Source organism: Musa acuminata, chromosome BXJ3-8 (assembly GCF_036884655.1).
Source record: "Musa acuminata AAA Group cultivar baxijiao chromosome BXJ3-8, Cavendish_Baxijiao_AAA, whole genome shotgun sequence".
In the NCBI taxonomy this organism is placed as follows: Eukaryota; Viridiplantae; Streptophyta; class Magnoliopsida; order Zingiberales; family Musaceae; genus Musa; species Musa acuminata.
In genome coordinates, this window is record NC_088356.1 from 45377938 (window position 1) to 45399923 (window position 21986).

Here is a 21986-nt window from a genome sequence, read left to right on the forward strand (position 1 = left end):
TCTTTGTAAGCATATAATTATGTTATATACCAGCATTGGGCTTTTATCCAATGACGCCCCCTAATTGATTTTACTGATAACAGATAAAATTTCTCCAATTATTTGAGGAAATTTCTCTATTTTATTGAGGGAAATCTTCTATTCTATTGAGGGAAATCCTCCCTCCTAATTTGTATAAATAGGAGAACGATATGTTAATACATTTAAGCTTCTTTAATAAAGCTTCTTCAATAATTCTTTTTATCTTCTATTCTTTCCAATATGGTACCAGAGCAGGTGAGACAAGCAAGGCTCCGCGGCCATCGAAGCTTGTCATTCACCATATCCCTTGCCTCTACAAAGAAGGGGGGAACTCTTTTCCATGCCCTCGGCAGTGGATCCCTCTCTAACCACTGTCCGCTCCTTCCGTCTTCTCCTCCATACGGTCTTCTTCTCAATCCTCAGCTCCTGTTAAGAGCAAATCGTTGTAGGTTTCTCCACCAAATCGATGTAGCTTCCTCCTCTACTACAGCTTTCTCTTCTATTGTAGCATCGTTACAACTATCTCCTTTGCTGTAGCATTACTGCTCCTCAGCTGCAACTTCCTCCTCTGTTGTAGCCACCACCATCGTCGTCGCAGTCACAGCAACAGCAACAGCAACGAACCCTCCTCAGCTCATAAATTGTTTGCTTTGCATCAATCCAAGATTGGTATCCTTGACAGGAGCACCATCTTGCGAGGGCATAATAGCAGATAAGATTTCGAAAAAATTTCTCTATTCTATTAAGAAAAATTCTCTATTCTACATAGAAAAATCCTCCCACCTAATTTGTATAAATAGGAGAAAGATATGTTAATGCATTTAAGCTTATTCAATAAAGCATCTTCAATAAAACTTTTTCAATAATTTTTCTCGTCTTCTATTCTTTCCAACATTTACTATCATAAAAAAGCCCCTCCGCCTTCCACCGATCACTGGCGTCGCATGCCGCCTTCCCCCATCGTGAGTGGTGCCGCCTGGTACCTTCGTTCCCTGCTCCCACCGCGAACGGCACCGCCCACTCCGCCTTCGCCCTTGTTGCCCCACCCCTTCTCGTTGGCGGCAAGGAGCTCTACCTCCTCGCGCCGCTGCAGAAGGTGCCGCTCATGGGGCCCCCGCCCTTCCGACCCCGATCGCACCCTCGGCGTCGCTCCCTCTTTCCTTGCGATCGAAGAACTCCCTCCGCACGGCATTGCCTTCCTCGCGGAGGGAGCTCTTTGATCGCGAGGAAGATCCCGGTGCGGAGGGAGTTGTTCGACCGCGACGATGAGAAAGATGGAGCGATGAAGGGCGGGGTGGGTGACATCGAGGGTGCGATGAAGGTCTGAAGCGCGGGGCCCCACGAGCGATATCGCTTCCGATAGGCAACGTCGGTGGCTGATGGAAGACGGAATACTAATTGGGCAACGTCATCGGATGAAAGATGTCCCAAATCCTTTGTATGCTGCACGATGTGACATCCTACGGAGGAGAGCTACATGAAAGATGAGGACGTGAACAGCTCACGAAGCCGAAAGCATGGAGATACGGGAGACCAGACTGTAGACGAAGGAGATCAAAAGCAGTGACAGCTTTCCAGCAACCAATGCGTGCCAGCATGCATGCGTCGTCCCATCAGAGTGACATCCAGGAACAGTGACGCGCTCGTCGACCTGCCAACTCGACTTCTCCTCGCCTCCCCGTTCAACACGCCATGGCGAAACCAACCAGTTTGATCGGGAAAGGGACAAACAACACCCAATGATGAGAGTCTGCATGTGGACATGCAGAAACACGACGAGGCTTGATTGATGCCGTGCGAACTGGCAATTCATTTCCGGCCTCCAGGAAGCGTCCGGGTGGTATCAGGTGGAGCCATGGCCGTAAAGGCAGGGCAATAGCTTTAATGGGAACACAGGAACTGAGGGACGGATGGATGGAGGACCAGTGTGTGAATCCTCGGCCACTTCATACGCTGCGCGTTGTCTTCACCGTTGCCGCGTTATTCTGGCCACTAATCTCGAGCGCTCGAGGTCGTCAATGGCAGGCAACCTCGGAACCTTTTGCACATACAGCGATGTAGATGGATGACATCCAAGGCAAAGAGGTTTCCCATTACCTACATGACGACTCCAGCTTTTGATGAAGATAAAATCCAAGATTTTAATTGAGTGGGAAAGATTTCCATAAACTTGAATTAACATGTCAATGAAAAATATATATTTTTTTATAAAATTAGATATGGAATGAAATAAAAAGAGATAGATGTGTATTATTCAAACTCATGATTTATTCTTAATACCATTTATTAAACTCATGCACTTGTTCTATGATAAATATTTCAATTTTAGAATTTTTTTTAACAGTATCTTTTTTATCTAATACCTAAAATATTATTAATTTGATACTCAGTCATTTACTTTGTATCTCTTTCTTTTTTCTATGAAATAATTCACATGATAAATCAATCTAGTTACAATATTTTTATACTATGATATAATATTTTTTAATAATATTTAAAAATACAAACATAATAATATAAAAATATTATATTATAGTATTTTAAATAATATAAAAAAATATTATAATATAATGTAAAAATGAAGGGAAAAAAATGGATAGATGCTGAGTATTCCTGATATTATTAGAAAATTTTTAAAAATAAGGGATATTTTTTTAGAAAATCAAAAAGTCATCCTTACAGGATTATAATTTTTTTATATATTTATAAATTTAGATTTAATAGAAGTCTTCGACGGTGCATGTCACATGCACAGGTTACATGCATGCATGCATGTAATTGCGTCGACCACATTCGCATAGAAATGTATTATTGGATTGCAAGTATTATATTTCAACGGACACAGGTCACGGGCTCCAAAAGCTCCTTTCCCACGTAACATTCCTTTCAATCAATGTGCCCACCACTTCACATGACCCCAACCAGAGAGAAATTATGGGAAATAAAGGGGAAAAAAAAGGGAAAGAAATCAGAAGCTCTGTTGAATCACGTCTCTCACTTTGATCAGTCCAAATTGGTCAAAACCAATGGCCTCTGACAACCCAACAAGATACGAGCAGAATCTGCATCCACCTCCGAGCTCAGGAACAGAGATCTCCCAAAGAATTCTGACGAATGTCTACTGTATAACGTATGAATGGATCATCACTTCTGCTACTCCTACTGTTATCTTCCGATGCTTCCAATGGTTTGCTTCTCAAAGCGCTTGATGGTCTCAGCCAGACGCTTCATGTGGTCATCATACACGTACGGGATCTTCTCGAACCATGTCACATTGCCTTGGGCCGGCGATGGCACGAACTCCCGGCACGGCTCGCCCAGCACGTTGATGGAGTTGTGGTAGTGGTAGTAGCGGATCATGTCCTCGGTCTTGTGGGTAGTCTTTCCGATGATGTTCTCCGACATGTGTACTCCTGTGGCGTACGCGTTCTTGGCCTGGATCGCGTACTTCCGATCTCGCCGCACTCTGGTGATCGAGTTGCGGAACACCAGCTTCTCGAAACCCCAGTCTCTGTTGACCGTCGGTAGAAGAGAGATTTAGAGTCGAACGAAGAGAAAACAGTCTCGAGTTGGGTAACAATGAGCTCTCACCTGGAGTAGTCCTTGGAATCGAGCGCGCACAGTTTGCTGGACATGGGATTCTGCTCGATGGTGAACTGTGTGTAGGCAGAGAGGTTCGCCAGCACCGACTCCAGCGTCCTCCCCTCCGGCAGGTACAGGTACTCATCCACATCGAAGTAGAAGGTCCAGTTGGCGGCGTGACGGTACCTGTGCAAGCAATCGTTGACCACCAAGAACTGGTTATGGTAGTAGCCGTCGAACTCTGCCTGCGCCCTGATGTCCTGCACCGTCGCCCGACCCGCCTTCACCCATGGCTCCAGCACAGCTCGCACCTCGGGCCCGACTCCCCCGGCGTCGTGGAAGACGAAATGCGAGTTCGGGCCGAAGAAGAAGGCGTGGTAGGCCATCCACTCCCGGATCCTGTTGGGGTTCAGATCACCGTAGAGGGAGGATCCACAGTACAAGTAGTCGTACTTGAACGGCGGCCGGTAAAGGGACTCGTCGTAGGCGCCCGGAGATTCCTCCAAAGCTACGAACTTTTCGTATCTCCGGGACTGGACGGAGTAGTAGGCGTGAAGGAGGAGCTTGCCGCCGACGTTGTCGGCGTTGGGGTTGGAGGGGAAGGTGCAGTTGACGACGACGACGGTGTAGACGCGGCCGTAGCCCCAGTCGGGGAGCATCTTGTACGCCTTGGCCCTAATGGGCTGCGAGGAGGCGTTGGCGGCGGCCGAGGGATTGGGGTTGGGAAGCCACTCGCATTTGTACCACGGGGTGCCGTAGACGTGGGTGGGCTTGGAGGCGAGGCCGACGACGGAGAAGGTGGCCGGGCCGCCTCGGTAGGCGCCCATCTGGACGAACAGGGCGGCGGCACTGCCATAAGCCCGGAAGACCCGCTTGTTGGGGTCGGAGGGAGCCTGGACGGGAAGTCCAGATCCGGGAATCGGAATCGCGGAAGCGGATGCAAGGGAGGGAGAGGAGGAAGCAAGCGTCGAACTTTGGAGCGGAGTTGAGGCGGCGGCGGTGGGGGGAGGGCAAAAGGCGCGGAAGGAGAGGAAGGGCCGGTAAGGTTGGAGCTGCCACCCGGCCATGAGGAGTGTGAGGACGACCAGGGTGACCGCGAAGGCCTTCAAGTCAAAACGGGGGAGAGGGAACGGCATGGCTGGGGGAACTCCATGCTCCCCTTCTTTTCTCATGTTGGCCTTCATCTCTCGGTGTTTCTCTCCCGCTCCTCCCTGATCTGCAGCGGAGACGCCCTGTTCTCTCGAGCGGAACCCGAAGAAACGAGGATAGGCAGGTAGCTCGCTGTCACACTCTTTCTCTGATGGAGGACGAGGGGGGCATTAGATATGCTTTACGCCGGAAGGAAAGAAAGGCCACCGGGATCTTCTCCAATGACGCCTCGCATAAGATCCGTGCAACTCCATCATCATCATCAGAGCCGTTTACAGATGTGGGGTGGGCCCAGCAACCAAGAAGGAAGTCCAAACCAACAGGTAGTGGGCGGACCCACGCGGTATGGCGTTTATGGTATGTATGTCGGGTTGTCATCGGAATCTGATAAATCGTAAAAACGCGGTTTTTGATGCATACTTTGGAGGGTTATAATAATTCGTTTATTTCTTTCTCTCTCTTCTTTTTCCTTGGAGCCATACTTTCTTCTCTCCTTGGCATAAGGCATCTCTCTCTTCGCGACCTCTGCGACAGCTACGAGCTGCTCCTCAGAGTTCCTTCTTTGCCAGAAGAAGTTCCTCCTCCTCCTCCTATTCCTCTTGATAGTAACTGAAGGTGCCGCCATTGTTGAAGTTTGAGGAGGTTCTGCTGCCGCAAACAGGGTGATGTGAGATCACAAAGAAGGCTAAGGTAAGATTTCAAGTGGAGGGGCAAAACTATGTTTATCTTACGCATGAATGCATTGAGTGAACAAGTAACTCCATACTAACTTGTTTTTTCTTTTGTCTTCCTAAATCTTTCTCATGCACCCATTTATTTCCTGGTGAAAACAGATATATTTTTTTTCTCTCATTCAACTGACTGTATATTCCTCAAGCTTTTGAGTTATCCAAAACTAAAAACAATCTTGAAATGAAAACTGAAAGCAAGGCATGTTTTGCCCCCGGGACATATCACAGCTAATGTCACATGCCACGTCAAAACTTGTACCCTCAAGATATTGTTCGACATGCCTGGTCCCGGTAATCACGACAACGCCCTACACGCTGAGCCAGAATCCGTACTGATGTCGTGCTGTGTCCATCACGTCAAACCACGTACGACCGACCCTCTCACGGTAGTATAAAGACCTCTATCACGACCTCCAAAAGGGGAGAAAAAAAAGAAGAGAGACTACTGACTTGCTCGTTGAATGGGCCAAAGTCGGGATCACCCGACAAAAGCTATTTTTGCAGGAAAGCAGCCCAACCTGGGGAGTCGTAGACCGGCGCCCCCGTAGCGAGTCATCGACCAACCCACCCCCTGACCCGAGGATCTAGTTGACTCCGACAACCAGCTCAGCCGACAAGAGGTTCCCGACATCGATCCGTGGACCAAGCCGTACTGACTCATCAACCACAGCACATTCATTCCCCGATAGCAATCATAGTCACCTTGTTAAAATTTAGACTTTTTACTTGATTGATTGACTATTAAAGTTGGTATAATATTGAGTCATTTCCTAATAGCTTATTATTTTTAAATTTTTTATAATTTACTTAAAATATTTATTATAACATCATAAGATAATTTACTTTACAAAAGAAAAGTAACAAAACAGAATATGATAAACCGACACCACCATAGTATAAATCTTGTATATGAGAATTTCCCAAGAGATATTGGGATGATTAAGACTCATTTGTGTTAAAAAGTTAAAGAGTTAAAATGAATTAAAAGAAGGTTGAAGACTTCTCTTTTAATAACTTAAATGTTCTTTATCACTTATAATAAACTTCAAATATATCTTGAGCAGAAAAAAATCTTAAGTTTAAAATTTTTTTGCAGTGTACTCCAATTTTAAAGAACTTTCTTCCTATAGAAAGTTCTGTACCTATGTCTCTCTTTCTAATAACATATTAATTGGTTGTACCTTCCTCCTGTCTATCTGCCACTTTCTCAGTTCCCAACTTACTGTGTCACCTTTCTGAGTGTTGAAGTTTGATCCCTGCAATTACTTTGCCATACAGTGGATATCTTGTTTTCCAGCAAATATATGTAATGTTACGAAGCCAAAGCTCTTTCAAGTAAGTGACAACAACTTGTTTCCTTTAAGTCTTTCATCAAGTTCACTTTAATTCATCTCATACTCTTTAGACTAAGATTATGATATAACTTCATTCTATATATTGAACGTTCTGAATCTTCAACAAATTAAGCTGTTGTGGTGTGTTTAATGATTGAAATCTTAGTTTGAACTTCTCTTGCAATGAATGATATGCATTAGGTCATAACTCCTTTTTTTTCTTTTTCAGCTGCTGGTAAAAAATTGGCCATCCAATATTAAGTGCACATTTTGTTGTCCACTTCATTAACCCATCCTTATTCTCAAATTAATACTTGTTAATGGCAGTCAAGATGATAGGTCATTATCCTTCTGAGTGAAAAAAAAAGAGAAAAATAGAATAAAAACTTGATGTTTTCTCCTAGACTTCCTGGTGCACCAAAAGGTATTTAGAGGTTGATTCTCTACAATAGTCCAACACCCATGAGCAAGATTTCCAAAGATTAGAGAATGTTAAAGTGGTAAGGCGTGTACTTGATATTGAGAATTTGAAAGAAATGTTGATATATTTGACCAAATATTGTGAGATTTACCTGAAACAATTGCCCGCAAAAACGCCTCCAATGTAGGCGATCTCGCGCTGCCTGCATCAAGTCTGTTTCTAGTATCAAACAATCCATAGAAGACTCAAATAAGAATCGACAAGAACACATTTTGTTCTTGATTTCATCATATCAGCTTGGTGGATGCTTCAATCAGCCATGATATGAAGTACTGACACATGGAAACGATGGACTTACAATCGTAGCGCAGTGAGTAGAATACCACGAATGCTTCCTTGATAGCTCAATGCAGAAAAGATATGGAAGCTTACATCCCGACTTCCAACATGGGCAAAGCTAGTGGACGCAAGAAAGAGGATGGCTGATGCAAGCCTCCATTGAGGGGAACAGTGTGCGAGGTAATAATAGGAAGAGAAGGATGAGCAAGCATTGCCAACCCCATCCTAATCCTGCAATCATTTCCACCCCTAACGCACTGGTCAATAGAAAGCAGTCTTCGGCATGCGGGGAAGAGTAGAATGCAAGCCACATTATTCTGTTATGTGTGTGTGCGCGCGCGTTTGAGCCCGCAGTCTCTCCTCGGTTCCTTCTTGCCCAGCTGTTCCCATCATTACCGTCACCACACGCTCCACTGGAATAAATGTGCAGCTATCAAATGGTCGTCTGCTGGCGTCCTGAGAACAGCAAATAGAAAGGGAGCGAGGCAGTCTAAATGAGGTTATCAGGAGGTGGAGGAGGAGGAAGAAGAACGAGAAGGAATCCATGGCAGGGATTCTTGTGTCTTGCTTCCGCCGTAGTCTCCACCATCATGATTTGCTTCGCGAGTGACCTTCCGTCGCCACGCAATGAATTGCAACCCGCGCAGCTCAGTAAGATAGATGTCAACGTTACTCCGGGCGACGTCTACGAGCGCAGGCAATGGTTGACGGATGGTAATGGTAACGGCAGCGGCAAAGGTGGGAGAGGTGGAGGGGGAGGGGGAGGAGGAGGAGGTGGTGGTAATGGTGGCGGCGGCGGCAAAGGTGGGAGAGGTGGAGGGGGAGGGGGAGGAGGTGGTGGTGGTAATGGTAATGGTGGCGGCGGCGGAGAAGGTGGGGCTGGTAGTACTTGGGGTTGGGGTTGGGGTTATGGATGGGGATGGTGGTGGTGGTGGAGGCGGAGGAGGTGGTGGCGGTGGCAGCTCGGGTGGCAGCGAAGGAGGAAGAGGAGGCGGTGGTGCGGGCAGGAGAAGTCGGAGTAGGCATGAAAGCAGAGACGACAGGGCGGATGGCGGTCACAACTACAGCTCGAGCTTGTACAGGGTGGGGGAGTACGCCCGGTGCAACGGGAGGGGGCGGTGCGGCGGAATGAAGCTGCTCTGCCCCATGCACTGCGATGGGCCGTGCTTCTACGACTGCCACAGTAACTGCAGAGCTCACTGCAGATTCTGAGGATCCATCCATGCACAACGCAACCAGAGAATCACCCCAAGTTTCGTGTGCCGACAGGCGTTTTATTTTGTTCTTTCCTTTTTTTCTTTTTTTTTTTGGCTAAAAGACCAGTGTTTGGTACTTGGAATTCGTAGAAGCCATTGATTGTTTTTGTTGGAACTAGTATTTACAATCACTGAGATTGATGGTGTCTTAAACCCTACAGAAGCTCTTACCATAACACTAGTATCTTTGTTTTAAGCTGCTTTTAGAGAAAGCAATGAGCATCTACCAAAGACATGCCATGTAGACAGCCTACAATACCTGAGACGTTCGTTTGCCAGACTGTGTTCCAGTTTCATAAAAAATCCATAGTTATCAACTCAATCATAGCCTTCAAAATTTTCATGGATAACAACCTCGACAAATGTAGGTTATGAAGAACAATCAAAACATGCTAGAACAACTAACAAAGATAAGTGAGCGAATCAAAATCATGCTATGCTATGCCATGCTGTTTTATCAAGCATACAGTTGGCCTATATGCTTGTGAAGAGCATACCTAGGCAGACAGGTACATGCCCACACAGCATAAGCAACGAGCAGGTGAAACTGATCCAGCAGAACTCGATGAAACTTGTGGCAGCAAGAAACACACCACCGCAGCCGATGAAAGACCTGTCCAAAGGTGGTCAGACCTGTCTAGAGAGATTAGATGGTACTGAAAGAAAATATTTCATCAAATCAGGGTCAATATTCAGAAAAAAAGTGTGCAGATTTGCTCGGTAGTTGGGTTACGACCTTTATCCCACACAAGACCATCAAAAGAGCTCAAAACACAACTGTGGTTGCACCAACCTGATAGTAAAATGTACCTGAAGGGTATAAAGGAACTTAATCAGATTGACCAGCAACAGATTCAAGTTGTTTGTTCTCCTTGTCCAAGGCTTCCCAGTCGACCTCCCTCAACATTTTAAATCTCTCGGCTAATGTTATAAAACCTGCTTCTGGGTTAACCACTCCCCAAACACCAGCTTTATATATCAAAAGAATGCTGCCTCCCATATCTGGGCCATGAAGCTTTCCTGTCAGCAAGACTCGCAGAGGCATAAAGAGAGACTTCCCCTGACAAAAATGCACAAGGCAAAAGGTGGGCTTTGAGGTGTTAAACATAGAGAACGAGCAGATAAAATTTGACAGTTAACACGAGATATTGAGAAAATTCACAAAGAAAATTTAAATTCAATGAATGATTAATTCATCTCTAGGATAATTTCAGAACAACTGACTCTCACTGTACCCACATTAGTAGAAGCCTCATGCATTGAATTGTTCTCGGCTGAAATCTTAACCAGCTTCACTTGAATGGACTCTCTCAAAACCATGGTTCGTCTTACTGTTCCGTACCAATATATCGACCGATCATCGATAAACCGTACCAACATACCAACACATGATACGGTGAGATATACCAACAGATTGATATGTATCAGCCCATACCAATCCCCTGTCAGACTGATACTGTACCAGGTGATAAGCTATGGTACGACGAACTTGCCTCAAAACAAATTACATTTATAATAGTAGAGACAACAAACTTCACTAGTACAGAGCCCAAAAAGGGTCCTTTTATTGCCGTTAAAGATTACATTAAAAAAGGATTAGCATTTGCACGACTTTTTAGAAAAATCGCCACTATCAAGCCATCAGCAATAAACTATTACTAATAGAATATGACTGATTAGCATGGACTCAGACCACCAGTCAACAGTCCCCAGCTCCATACTGACAAAATGTTGATGTAGTAGATTATTTGAAAGTTGCAACTTGTGCACACCTTGAATGTATAGTATCCAAAGGGTCCACAGTTTCGATTATGACACACTAAACTTATCGACACTATTAATGTATCAGAAAGAACTGACCTTGCGCTTCAGTAGCTTGCCGAAGCCTTTCACCCATTTCTGCCAACCAGCATGCCCTTCTTCCAGTGCTGCAGGGAGCTCCCCACCATCATAAGCAGCAATTAAACTAGCAGCCACCTCAGAAAGCTTGTCTTGTACAATAGGTTTACATTCTTCGCTGTCAATTGTATGTGATGACACTTGATCAGAAAATCATATTTAGAACTCACATATAGTCTTATCCCTCAGTGGCACTCAACTAAAAATGAATGGAAATTCACTTGAGGAAGTTATTTCTTATATGCTTGAGTTCAATGGTGTCAAACCAATAGTGGCCAATCAAAATTTACCTAGAATAATAACACAAGATTCATTTGGAAAACAGGAGAAACAACCTAAGCAATGTGGAAGTGAATCAAGTATTGATCATCTTAATATCATGTAATAAGAAGCTTTCACCCTCACCTAGACAGAGTAGTGTACAATGGATAAGACAATATATTTGACAGAGCTGTGTCCACTTCTGTTATTAGATCAACCCCATCCTTCAACAACTCTGTCGCATCCTGCATGTATATTTGTGCAGCAAGCATCAGTGTGCAATGTCTGTAATCATGTTACTGTAAAACATGAATCAAACATGTCCAGAAAGTTGATAAAATCAATGATAAACAACAAGCAAACCACGCAGGTCGAGAAGGGGTTAACTTCTGTTATATCCCATTTGCATATTGTCTCAAGATAATAGGGATTTCCTCAAAAATCTGCGATAGACAGCGGTTTCACAATTTGGACATTGTTTGTGCATTTTAGCATTCTTTCTTATAATCACCTCAATATATCAAATTGAAATGCACTGATCTACCATTTGCTTCATAACCTGAGAAAATGAACCCCCAACTGGATCAAACTAGCTTTCATGAACTTCTCCAAATGACCTCATTCCCTTGAAGTGATTATATCACATTTTATTATGACTACTGTGAAATGACCAAACGTCCTTTAAAGGTATGTTTACCCCAGATCCACTTCCTCATGCATGCTCTAAACATTTGAAGCTATTATATGAATTGTATTACAATCATTTATTATTTATTTACTCTCACCTACTAGTGGTGCTAAGTTTTACTGTGTATTCTCATATACTCATCAACTCCATCCTTAGATGCTCATGCAACTAAAATGGTTGAAAAACCTGAGCTACTGAGCCTGAGCCTAAGCCTGAGCCTAGAGAAACAAGTCTTGCTGCTAACATTGATATAGAACTAAAGGGAGTGGATCGAGGATGACCAACACTGCATCTAAGGAAATTACTTGAGAAAAAAAAGGCCAACAACAATTTATACTGCAACAATGTTGAGTTGATGACTTCTAATACTTCTGGTTAATTGATACATATTGTTTGAATCAGCTTAGAGTAAATATTGTCTGATATATGTGCAACTAACATATGATTCCACCGTGTACTATGTAGGCAATTGGATATGGGGATACATGAGATTATAGTGCGTGTGGATATGGATGGGACCTATTGTGTCCCAGGCCCAGCCCGCAGGCATGACTATATTCAACAAGGTCACTGTAACTTTGTGTTTACTATTTAATATTAATAATCATTTAACTATTAATGCTGAAAGTTAGTTTGACTCAATCTACAACAAGATATATGGCTCAAGAATAAGAAAAATTCTTCAACACAAGCGCGGAATCAACCAGATAAAGACCTAACCAACCTAGCACAAATTTACACAGATTTTGGGGCATTTGGTAATAGAATCTGAATCCTAATGGGTAATTTATGTTTGATTGTAAGGAAGCCAAGTGCTAGATGTTGGCAAACTTTAAACACATACTAGGTGAGTTGTATTTCGACTGCTATTCCTGATGGGTCACAAAGAACTTTCAAGTGACAAAAAATAGCTCTAACATTTCAAAATCCCTAAATTTTTTATAACAAAATAGCCTATTAATTTTTGTTTTGATTCCTGAGTTCATGGACTCAAGGAAATCAACCATTTAAGTGACATCCACTTGGTTATAATTCCAATTAAACCTTCCAATCTAAATTTTCAAACAAACTACTACAGTAGAACTGAGACAACTACAACGTATGGTGCCTTAAATGTTTATATGCAAGATTTTAACTCTCAAATTTCAACAATGATGTCAGTCCCTATATTGCACAAATATGGCAAAAGATGAAACCTAAATCTCACCTTTATAAATATTCCTTCAGATTCCAAGAGAACACCAGTGCACTTCCACCTATCTCCAAAAATCTTTAACAACTCTTCTGGCGGAAGGGATCTTAAATGCTGACCATTCATCCATCTGTTTGGATAGCAGATCATGTAAGGGAACAGGAAAAAACAATGAAGATTATCCAACAAGAAAGAAAAACCCTATGTACTCATTGAAGCCGCAGAAATTCTGCTGACAAGGTCAGCCTCCACTGGCTTACTCTAACCATACATAACTGATAACTTGGATAAGAAAAGAAAGAGAAATTAACTGAAATTACTTAACCAATTAAAGCAATAAAAGGATTAAAACGGAACTGAAAAAATAATCCTAGCATGCAACCTATACCATAGAAAACCACTATACAATTTTGCAGCTCATGCTGCTGCAGCAAGTCACAGGTGCATGCAAAGAAGCACCTAGGTAAACAGAAGGGGCACAGAAAATCATACCATATGAAGTAATTGTAGCAAGCCTTAAACAACGACCTACCATTTCCAGTATGTTCTTATTCATAACCAACATGCCTAATGCAAATAAACTATTCTGAAGTAACACTATTTGTGAATGTTGTCAAAATCTAATCCAATGGGATATATGAGTCATTAACTTGATAAGCCTAAACTACTAACCCAAAATACTCAAGCCTAAATTAATAAGAGTATACTCAATATAACCCTATAAGCCAACAAACCAACTCAATTGACCTCCCATATCTGATGTAGGATCAAACATGAGGTTTCACATCTCTTATATTTAAGCTTAATGTTTTCGTCAATGTCCGAATATAGTCCAGAATCGAATCCTAATATATTGCATGTGAGGTTCAACCTAGTAGAATACCATGATGTGCCTCCAATCCCATCCATGGGAATCAAATCCTAGTATGGTGCATGAGACTCAACCTAATGATGATTTGATTCCACACTATGATACTATCAAGTTTCAACCCCATACACAAATAGTTCTTTGTCACTTGTGCCCCTCACCATGTCCAATAATAGGTTCATCCGTTCATGTTGATACCATTTGTTATGATTCATTCGGTTGAAGAACTAATTCATTAATTTAATAAGTTCAGCAGTAACAGACTCACTCTAAACCCTAGAAATCAACTCGACTGATTATCAACTAATAAGTTCAGTTGTACATCTGATATGGCACTAAATTTGAGGTGCCAATGAGATAATCAAAGATTGCATGTTTATGAACAAATTAAAGGACACATAGGTAGTATTAAAAGAATTCTGCCGTTTACGTATTTTGACTTCATTTTTTTTACTTTAAGAATTTGAGTACATGGAACAGCATCAAAAATATATTTAAATTTTTTTAAACTAGGAATTCACATTTATGAATATTTAGCTCCATAATAATTGCATCAAAACAAAGCATCATTAATATCTCAATGCACAATTCAACATACTTGTAATAAATTAAATTGTTTCTAGTTTGTACCTTAACTTTGTAGAATCAAAAATTGCCCCACTTTTATTTACACGACTTATTGAGAACTTCTCAACTGCAAAGTTGAATTGCGCACTTCAGTAAGCAAACACATGACTTCTTCCTTTCTAATTCTTATCATTATGAATCAAAACATATATAAACATGAGAAGAAACAAAGTAAAACCACCTACCAAGCTGATCAATGGTGAAAAATTCATTTTCGGTACCATCTCCCCAACCTAAGAGTGCCAAGTAGTTCACCATTGCCTGGGGTAAATACCCCATCTCCCTGAACTAACAAATGAATGAAATAATATGTACAATATCTACAAGGGCTGACCATATTGAAAGAATTTCAAACAGTATCTTTGTGGTAACGGTAGGTCAGCCATGAAACTTATTCTTGAATCAATTAGTTACCTGTCCGACCGAAGTTGCACCATGACGTTTTGATAACTTACTTCTATCCGGGGCAAGAATTAAAGAAACATGTGCAAAGGAAGGCATTGAAAATCCAAGTGCCTGCAAAAAGTATCAATAATGATTCACCACGTTGCTCATGTTTGTAGTGATTCACCATTGGCATTACATCTGAACATAAGTACAAGGATAAAAGAAACAGGAGCATACTTTGTAAATAAGTGCTTGTCGCAAGGTGTTAGGTAAATGCTCCTCTGCTCTGAAATTAAGACACCAAATAATGATGAAGGCTCATCCTGAATCCATTATGAGAATATTGTAAACTTGAAAGAAAATGTCATAATGTATGTATGACACTACCTTATAACATGTGATATTCGCATTGTGGCGTCATCAACTGTGACACAGAAATTGTATACAGGTTGGCCATTGCTTCTCATAATGACAAAGTCACCAAGTGTGTCCAAGCTCCAACTGACCTTCACGAGACTATGTAGTGAATTAGCAGCCCATGGATTAAAATTAAATTAATGAAACCAGGAGTCTCAAAATATGAAAAAAAATGGTGGTATGCACAATATTAATCCAACATTATATTTTCTAGAAAGCAAGATAAACAAATATCTTACTTCACATCGAATAAGATCATTAATTTTCAAGTTTCCTTCCTTAGGTACACGGAAACGATATGTGTAAGGTGTTCCTTTTGCCAACTCCTGCTTTATTTCTTCATCTGATGCGGTTCTCCACTTCCCCGTATACATCGGTGGCAGCTGCATCTGTTTTGCTCTATCCTTCATTTGTTCTAGTTCCTTTAGAAATAAAATTTAACAAGAAACTCATTATATGAACATAACAAACTGAAAAAAAGAATGATACTGTATAATAATAGAACAAAAAGGACATCTGCTCTCAGATACAACTATTGAAAGAACCATACCAAGTACCTAATAGCAAATTTTCAAAATATTCTAAAGAAAACATATGCAGTCTTTACAGAAAGAAAATCATGTGTCCTGAATCTTTTTCTACAGGACATCTTACAGAAATTCTGCATTATCTACTTGCTAAATCTTGTGTTAACAGAAAAGGGCTAATACAGAGGCATTTATCTCTAGACGGCCATCCTTATGAATCAATTTTTGCACCCTAATTCATAATATGTACAATCCCCTTCCAAATAAACTTGTCTCATTCCGATTTAAGTAATATGAAGAAATCCACTCCTATTTTATCATGTTCTGGAACTACTATTCTGTGTTCCTGTTTTCATTCCACATAACAGGGTGATCCATGCTCCAGATATTGTGGTGCCAAAGATACATATGCTTGTGATTATTAGCATACTTGACATTTATATACTTGAATGTTGGTGAAAAAACTAAAAAAAAATGGATACAAAGTTTCTTGTCTCTTATTGTAACTCCCAACTTATGTTTTCCACTAGGACCTGCAAAATATGCAGTTTCATTCTATCATCAGTTTTGTAGCTTATATACCTACGGTTGGTTCATTCAGACATCAAAAGAGTTAGTCTAGCGTATCAGTGAGGTGTCATGCTTGATTGACATATGACAAAGAACATCACTGTGTCACAGGGAAAAATAGCCCAGAAGCACATATAAGCAACAAACCTGATAGGTTTTATGATATCTTAACAAATAAAACATTCAAAACTACAGAAAGTTCAAGTATAAATGTGATCTTCAGTCAAAGAGCTCAGTAATCCACGCAATATCATTTTTATCAAATTGGAATACTTCAGATCAAAAAATATCATTTATCATGAGTCAAAAGTCAGTAATTCTGCTCAAGGATTTCCCTCAGTTGGCTGAATGACAATTTAAATTGAATTTAAACTGAACAAGCACAACCATCACAGAGTGACTGGGTAACACTAAAGGAGATAGAATAATCAAACTTCATTCTCACGATTCAAGTCATTACTCTTTTATGGACTTTCCTTGATGGGCTGAATGACACTTAAAATCAGATTTGAAGAAGCACAATCATCATGCTTGGATTTGAACAACATTACAAAAGAGAAAATCTTTCTAGTTTCTCTATGCAAGGTATACTTGAGATTATGTATGGCCCTAGCATCAGTAGTTCTTCAAGGATCCTCATAGTTCCCCAAATTAAGTTTCTTATTAATACAATTATCATTCAAAAATTAAGATCCAAGATTATATGTTTAGACATAAAATGCATCACATAAGCCATAATGGATTTCCCAACAACAAAGAGAAAATGTAAAATAAAAGAGTTAATGTTCCTGGATAGTGGTTGTACTTAACCTTTTTACTTCCAGGAATTTAAACTTTTCCAATTTAATAATTCAACATACATATTCCCATTATTCATGGCCAGAGAGAAAATTTTCCAACTATGTTGGATACTACTTCTATGTTGGACGGCCACTGCTATTTTTGCTAAGTTGGAAATACAGGTCCATAGAATACTAAACATTAATCAGAAATTGAGCACCTGGCTATCCCTTTAAAATTGTGCTGCCACTCAAAATAGATGGTGCAGAATGCACCATTGCACCTAAGGTGGTACACACCACATGGCTATAGCCTAATCCTTGATCCTCTAGAATGTTGAGGGAAATTTTAAAGACAGGTTTCACTAATATAGTTTTCCTACAAAACTTCAAGGCATTTGTCATGGTCCACTCATTGTTAAAAGTATGAAATTGAATCTTTAAGCTGCGTATGCATTTAAGATGTAACAAACCATCAATACAAATACAATAGGATACATGACTTTATGCTTTTCTTTCCTTTTTTTTCTTCTTTTTCTTAATTAGTCTAAAGAAACCATTCAAATCACATACTATAGGAGAAAGGGTTAAATATTGGAAAAATGAATGACCAACCAAATCAAAAAGTGTAGAAATATGGCTTTGCATGGAGATTAGTAACAGGAGTACCATTTATGGAACAACCTAAAACAACAACAACTTCAACTTTAAACTGTTTCAAAATCTCTTTTCCAGAACATTTGAAGCATTGTTGCTATATTAGCAGCCTAAATTATTAAATATAACTACAATGGACAATGGAAGAGGCCTTTCATGCCATCACAGACATGGTGATGATGCTATTTTTGCAGCCATATAGAAAACCAGCATTTCCAAAATAATCTTCTTTCTTCTTAGTAACCATTGATATCTATAAAATATGGCAATGTCTTGGATTCCAAGTGACTCATCACATGCAGATCACATGTATGAATCTAATTTTTTAATTGAAATGCCTTCAAATTTTGTGTCAAAGACTCAAAAGATGTTCTGATTCTGAACAGCAAACTAGTGGTTAATAACTCAAATTCAGAAAAGAGACAATTAATTGACCATGAAAGAATGTTCACATGTTGAAAAGCAGAAAAATTAGTCCTGAAGGTTGACTTTAGGTTTACCAATAATTCTTTGTTTGATAAAAGAATACATAAATATTTAAGATGAAACCAAGGGCAAAAAGAAGGCGAAGAAGAAAAAGAACAGTGGCACTGGATCTTACTGTCAACCCATAAGTTTCATGTACCTATTGACAAGAGAGGGAATTCTCTTGAAAAGATAAAACAGGTTATAACTTATGGTATTCTAGTGAAAGCAATTGCAGATATCCTAGTGAATAAATTTATAGAACCATATAAAGCAAGCACCTAACTAGCCATTCTGGTAAAAAGTTTCCATAAATTACCTCATTGGAACAGAAGCATCTGTAGACAGCACCACTTTCCAACAACTTCTCAGCATATTCTTTGTACAAGGAATTTCGTTCTGATTGCCGATACGGACCATAATCTCCACCCACACTAGGGCCTGTAGATTTAGCACACGATATCACATCTTTTAATTAAGTGATACGATAATGAAAAAGTAAGCTTAGTTAGGAGCTGAAACACTATAAATCATACACTATTTAATGAAGCAAGGTATCTCTTAGGGGCTCTCTGGAGTCCCTTCTTTGATTTTTCTGTTAGATACAAAACCTGAAAAACCAAGGGATAAAATATATTCGATACATTGTCTATTCTTTTCAAATGAATTCTTGTTTCCAAAACATCAGTAAGAAATAACTATATACAAACAGAAAACTTAGAAACAAAGGCAAGAAAACAAAAACACTTGTGACAAATTATTAGAGATTTTACCTAAGAATAAATCATGCCCCGTGTTGTATCTTCAAACCTTACAAAGCGAACAAAGGCAATTTACTTTTAATTAATTCTTTATTTTTACTTAAAATAGAAAATTTTAGAAGACCAAAACAAAATCTAAAAGTTTAATGTAAATTTTAACTTTTTTAAACAAAAATCTAATTCTTCATGTCAATTTTGTTGTACAGGTCTCAACCGCCTCACCAACCTACTTTCCAGTGGGAGGCAGCAACGACCTCATATGAATCCACTAGAGTCATTTGCTGCCTCCAATAAAAAATATACAACAACAACAAAGTCAATAAAAAATATAGAATAGCTTCCGTAAGTAGGACATCCTTTTTTTAAGTATCGTGACTTCTTGCTCATGGCATGTCTACTCACATAGTTGCACTGTAATTGGACACAGCAGAATTCTGATTGTTTTGTCGTGCTTGAGTCCTACCTACGACCCAATCTCAAGGTAGGTATGTGATCAGGCAAGTGATAAACAGTTTCTTTATATTTTTATTTTTCTAAAGCTCGAGCCATAGAATCACCAGTCTCTCAAGAGTCACAAGACTCATGATTCCTGAGAGAAGATACTACTTCTTTATTTATTTTCTTTTTCCCGTCCTCCCTCTCTCTCAACAACAATAGAGATTGGTGCTGGCAACAGATTGCAATTGACATGGTAACAGCGACAGCAACAAACAGCAGTGATGACAGCGAATACAAACTACAAGTCTGGCGACAAATTACACTGTAGGACTTCCTCTCCCTCCCTTTCTAGCAACTAGTATATTTGTGGCAGGTTTAGCTAGTGACCTCAGGAAACAAGTGTGATGACAATGAATACAAGCCATGAACTTCACAATGAATTTCATTACATGACCTCCTCTTCTAGCAACCAGTATATTTATGACGGGGTTAGCTGTTTTAGCTTATATTCCAGCCATTCTTTCCAGTTACCAAGGATCCAGGTGATAGATCGAGAGAATTGGTTTGGCTGATGCCTATCATGATCCAAAATGGCCAACTCCAATTTGGACAAGACTGATTTCGTAAACTATAGTTGTTGATAGTATAATTATACACATATATATTCTATCATAAAAGAAAAAAACTGTATCATACATAAACATGTATGCACATGCATGAGTGTCTAAAAGATAGATTAGATGCATGACTCCTGTCATAGATTCTATTGTTCCTAAATCTAAATATAGTCCTAGCTATGCAGGTTTGCTATAAAATTTATTTGTTAGTTTTCTCTTGTAAATTCATACAACAATTGGAAAACCCAGTTATACAATTTTCAAAGATAGATATCATAATGTTGCTTCTTACCTTAAGATTTAAGAACGGATTATTTTTAGTCCTATGACTTAAGGTTCTGAGAAAACAACCATTTGAATTTGACATATGTCTACTACCTACTATAGGGCAACAAATGGATGCACTTATTGCATCTGTAAGATAGACGCACGAAAACAAAACTGAAGAGTTCAAACTAAGAGAAAATGATAAGCTATTGAGCTGATATTTTCTTCAGTTAGTACTTAAATAAGTTCTTGAGGTACTGGTTTTGATTGCTATAGTAAGCTGTGTTGTCATGAAAATATTAAAACCTCCAGTTGACAATTAATCACCATAGTATCCTCTTGCTCTTGGCAACTTTGTCATTCTATAGTTTCACCATAAAGTTGGTAATAATTTGGTTTAGTAACATTGCCAAAATAAGGAACAGCAGAAGAAATGGAATATTCAGCAACACGTCAAAGTTAACAGAAAAAAGGTACCTATTAGATTATAAGCAGAATAAGATGGAACAGAGATCGGAAAGATCAACATGGAAGCTAAAAAATGCAAATGCATTTCTCTGCAAGCATCAATGAAAATGGGATTTCTAACAAAAGAAATTAGTTGCTTTGGTTGTTAGACAATCAATTGATTAATTATCTTCCCTTGTGTATTTGTCTTACGCAAAGGATGCAGACTGATAGCCATCGGAATCAAGCATTTGATAGATAAGGCTCTCCCAATAGTACAATGCAATATACTATATTTCACAAAAATGTACATGAAAAAAAAAAGAGTAAGAATTAAAGAGTAATGTAAAGCACAGCAAATAATAACTGATATATTTGCAGCACTTCAACAAAACATACCTTCATCCCAGTTAAGACCAAGCCAAGATAGGTCATTTAGCATTGCTTCTTCTGATTTCCTTGTGGATCTCTCCAAGTCAGTGTCCTCGATCCGCAAAATAAATTTCCCACCTTGTGATCTGTAAAGATGTTCCAAACAAGAAAATATTCTAGAGAATTAATATGACTATGAAGATCAGAAGTTCAAAAAGCGGAGTCATAATGTCGCATGATATCAAGAAACAATAGTTGGGTATGCATTTCAAGGCAGGCATGCTGATAAATATACATAAACCAGCGTCTCTTTTCATATTAGATAAAGGAAAGAGGACGCAAGTAATCAAAGAATCACTGATGGCTCAGAAATATATGCCAATAAAACTATTTAAACAGTGATAAACAGTATAATCATCCAACACAAAGAAACACTCGCATTAGGCGATTGAGGAAACGTCCAAGGACGCACCTGGCGAAGAGGTAGTTGAAGAGCGCCGTCCTCGCTCCCCCAACGTGCAGATTCCCCGTCGGTGACGGCGCGAACCGGACCCGTACCTCCCCCTCGGTCGGGCCGGCGTTTGCATAGGATGCCGACACGGAGAGGTTCCTCCGGCGAACCGAGATATAGGGTTTAGCTGCGAAGCCCCGGCGGAAAAGAGGCGCAGGGAGCTCCGGAAGAACCCTAATTCGAGCCCACGGCGATCCCACAAGTCTCGCCATCTCACCTCTCGTGTCTATTACCAAACGCACGAACAGATTACGCTATCTATAAAGATATTAAAGTTCAGTTCACATGTCTTGGCCGAGCCACCATACAATGGAAACAGCTTTCCCATTGGGTAGATGCCCGAACCCCGGAATGAGAGAGGACACTAATTCCGTCGTGGCAGCCTCTATGGCGGTCTTTTTGG

At 40.3% G+C, this 21986-nt stretch overlaps 2 protein-coding genes across 5 annotated transcripts; both read right to left on the bottom strand.

Moving 5' to 3' along the window:
* Window positions 1–2870: 2870 nt before the first annotated feature.
* Window positions 2871–4917, bottom strand: LOC135644660 (galactan beta-1,4-galactosyltransferase GALS1-like). The gene is made up of 2 exons (XM_065162440.1): window positions 3613–4917; window positions 2871–3532 (listed from the first exon to the last, which is right to left on the bottom strand). The coding sequence occupies exons 1-2, from the start codon at window positions 4785–4787 to the stop codon at window positions 3187–3189; spliced, it is 1521 nt and encodes a 506-aa protein (XP_065018512.1). The 5' UTR covers window positions 4788–4917; the 3' UTR covers window positions 2871–3186.
* A 4243-nt stretch (window positions 4918–9160) lies between these two features.
* On the bottom strand, window positions 9161–21817 carry LOC135643973 (glutamate--tRNA ligase, chloroplastic/mitochondrial-like). 4 transcript variants are annotated; one of them, XM_065161301.1, is made up of 14 exons: window positions 21545–21817; window positions 21100–21218; window positions 18490–18611; window positions 15412–15594; window positions 15143–15261; window positions 14993–15041; window positions 14783–14884; window positions 14554–14656; window positions 14372–14435; window positions 12889–13003; window positions 11138–11238; window positions 10694–10850; window positions 9644–9893; window positions 9161–9446 (listed from the first exon to the last, which is right to left on the bottom strand). In XM_065161301.1, the coding sequence occupies exons 1-13, from the start codon at window positions 21793–21795 to the stop codon at window positions 9663–9665; spliced, it is 1716 nt and encodes a 571-aa protein (XP_065017373.1). In that variant the 5' UTR covers window positions 21796–21817; the 3' UTR covers window positions 9161–9446; window positions 9644–9662. The 4 variants fall into 4 exon arrangements, with proteins under 4 accessions (XP_065017373.1, XP_065017370.1, XP_065017372.1 ...); XM_065161298.1 differs by having other exon boundaries at window positions 9161–9466; XM_065161300.1 differs by having other exon boundaries at window positions 9627–9893.
* Window positions 21818–21986: the final 169 nt, after the last annotated feature.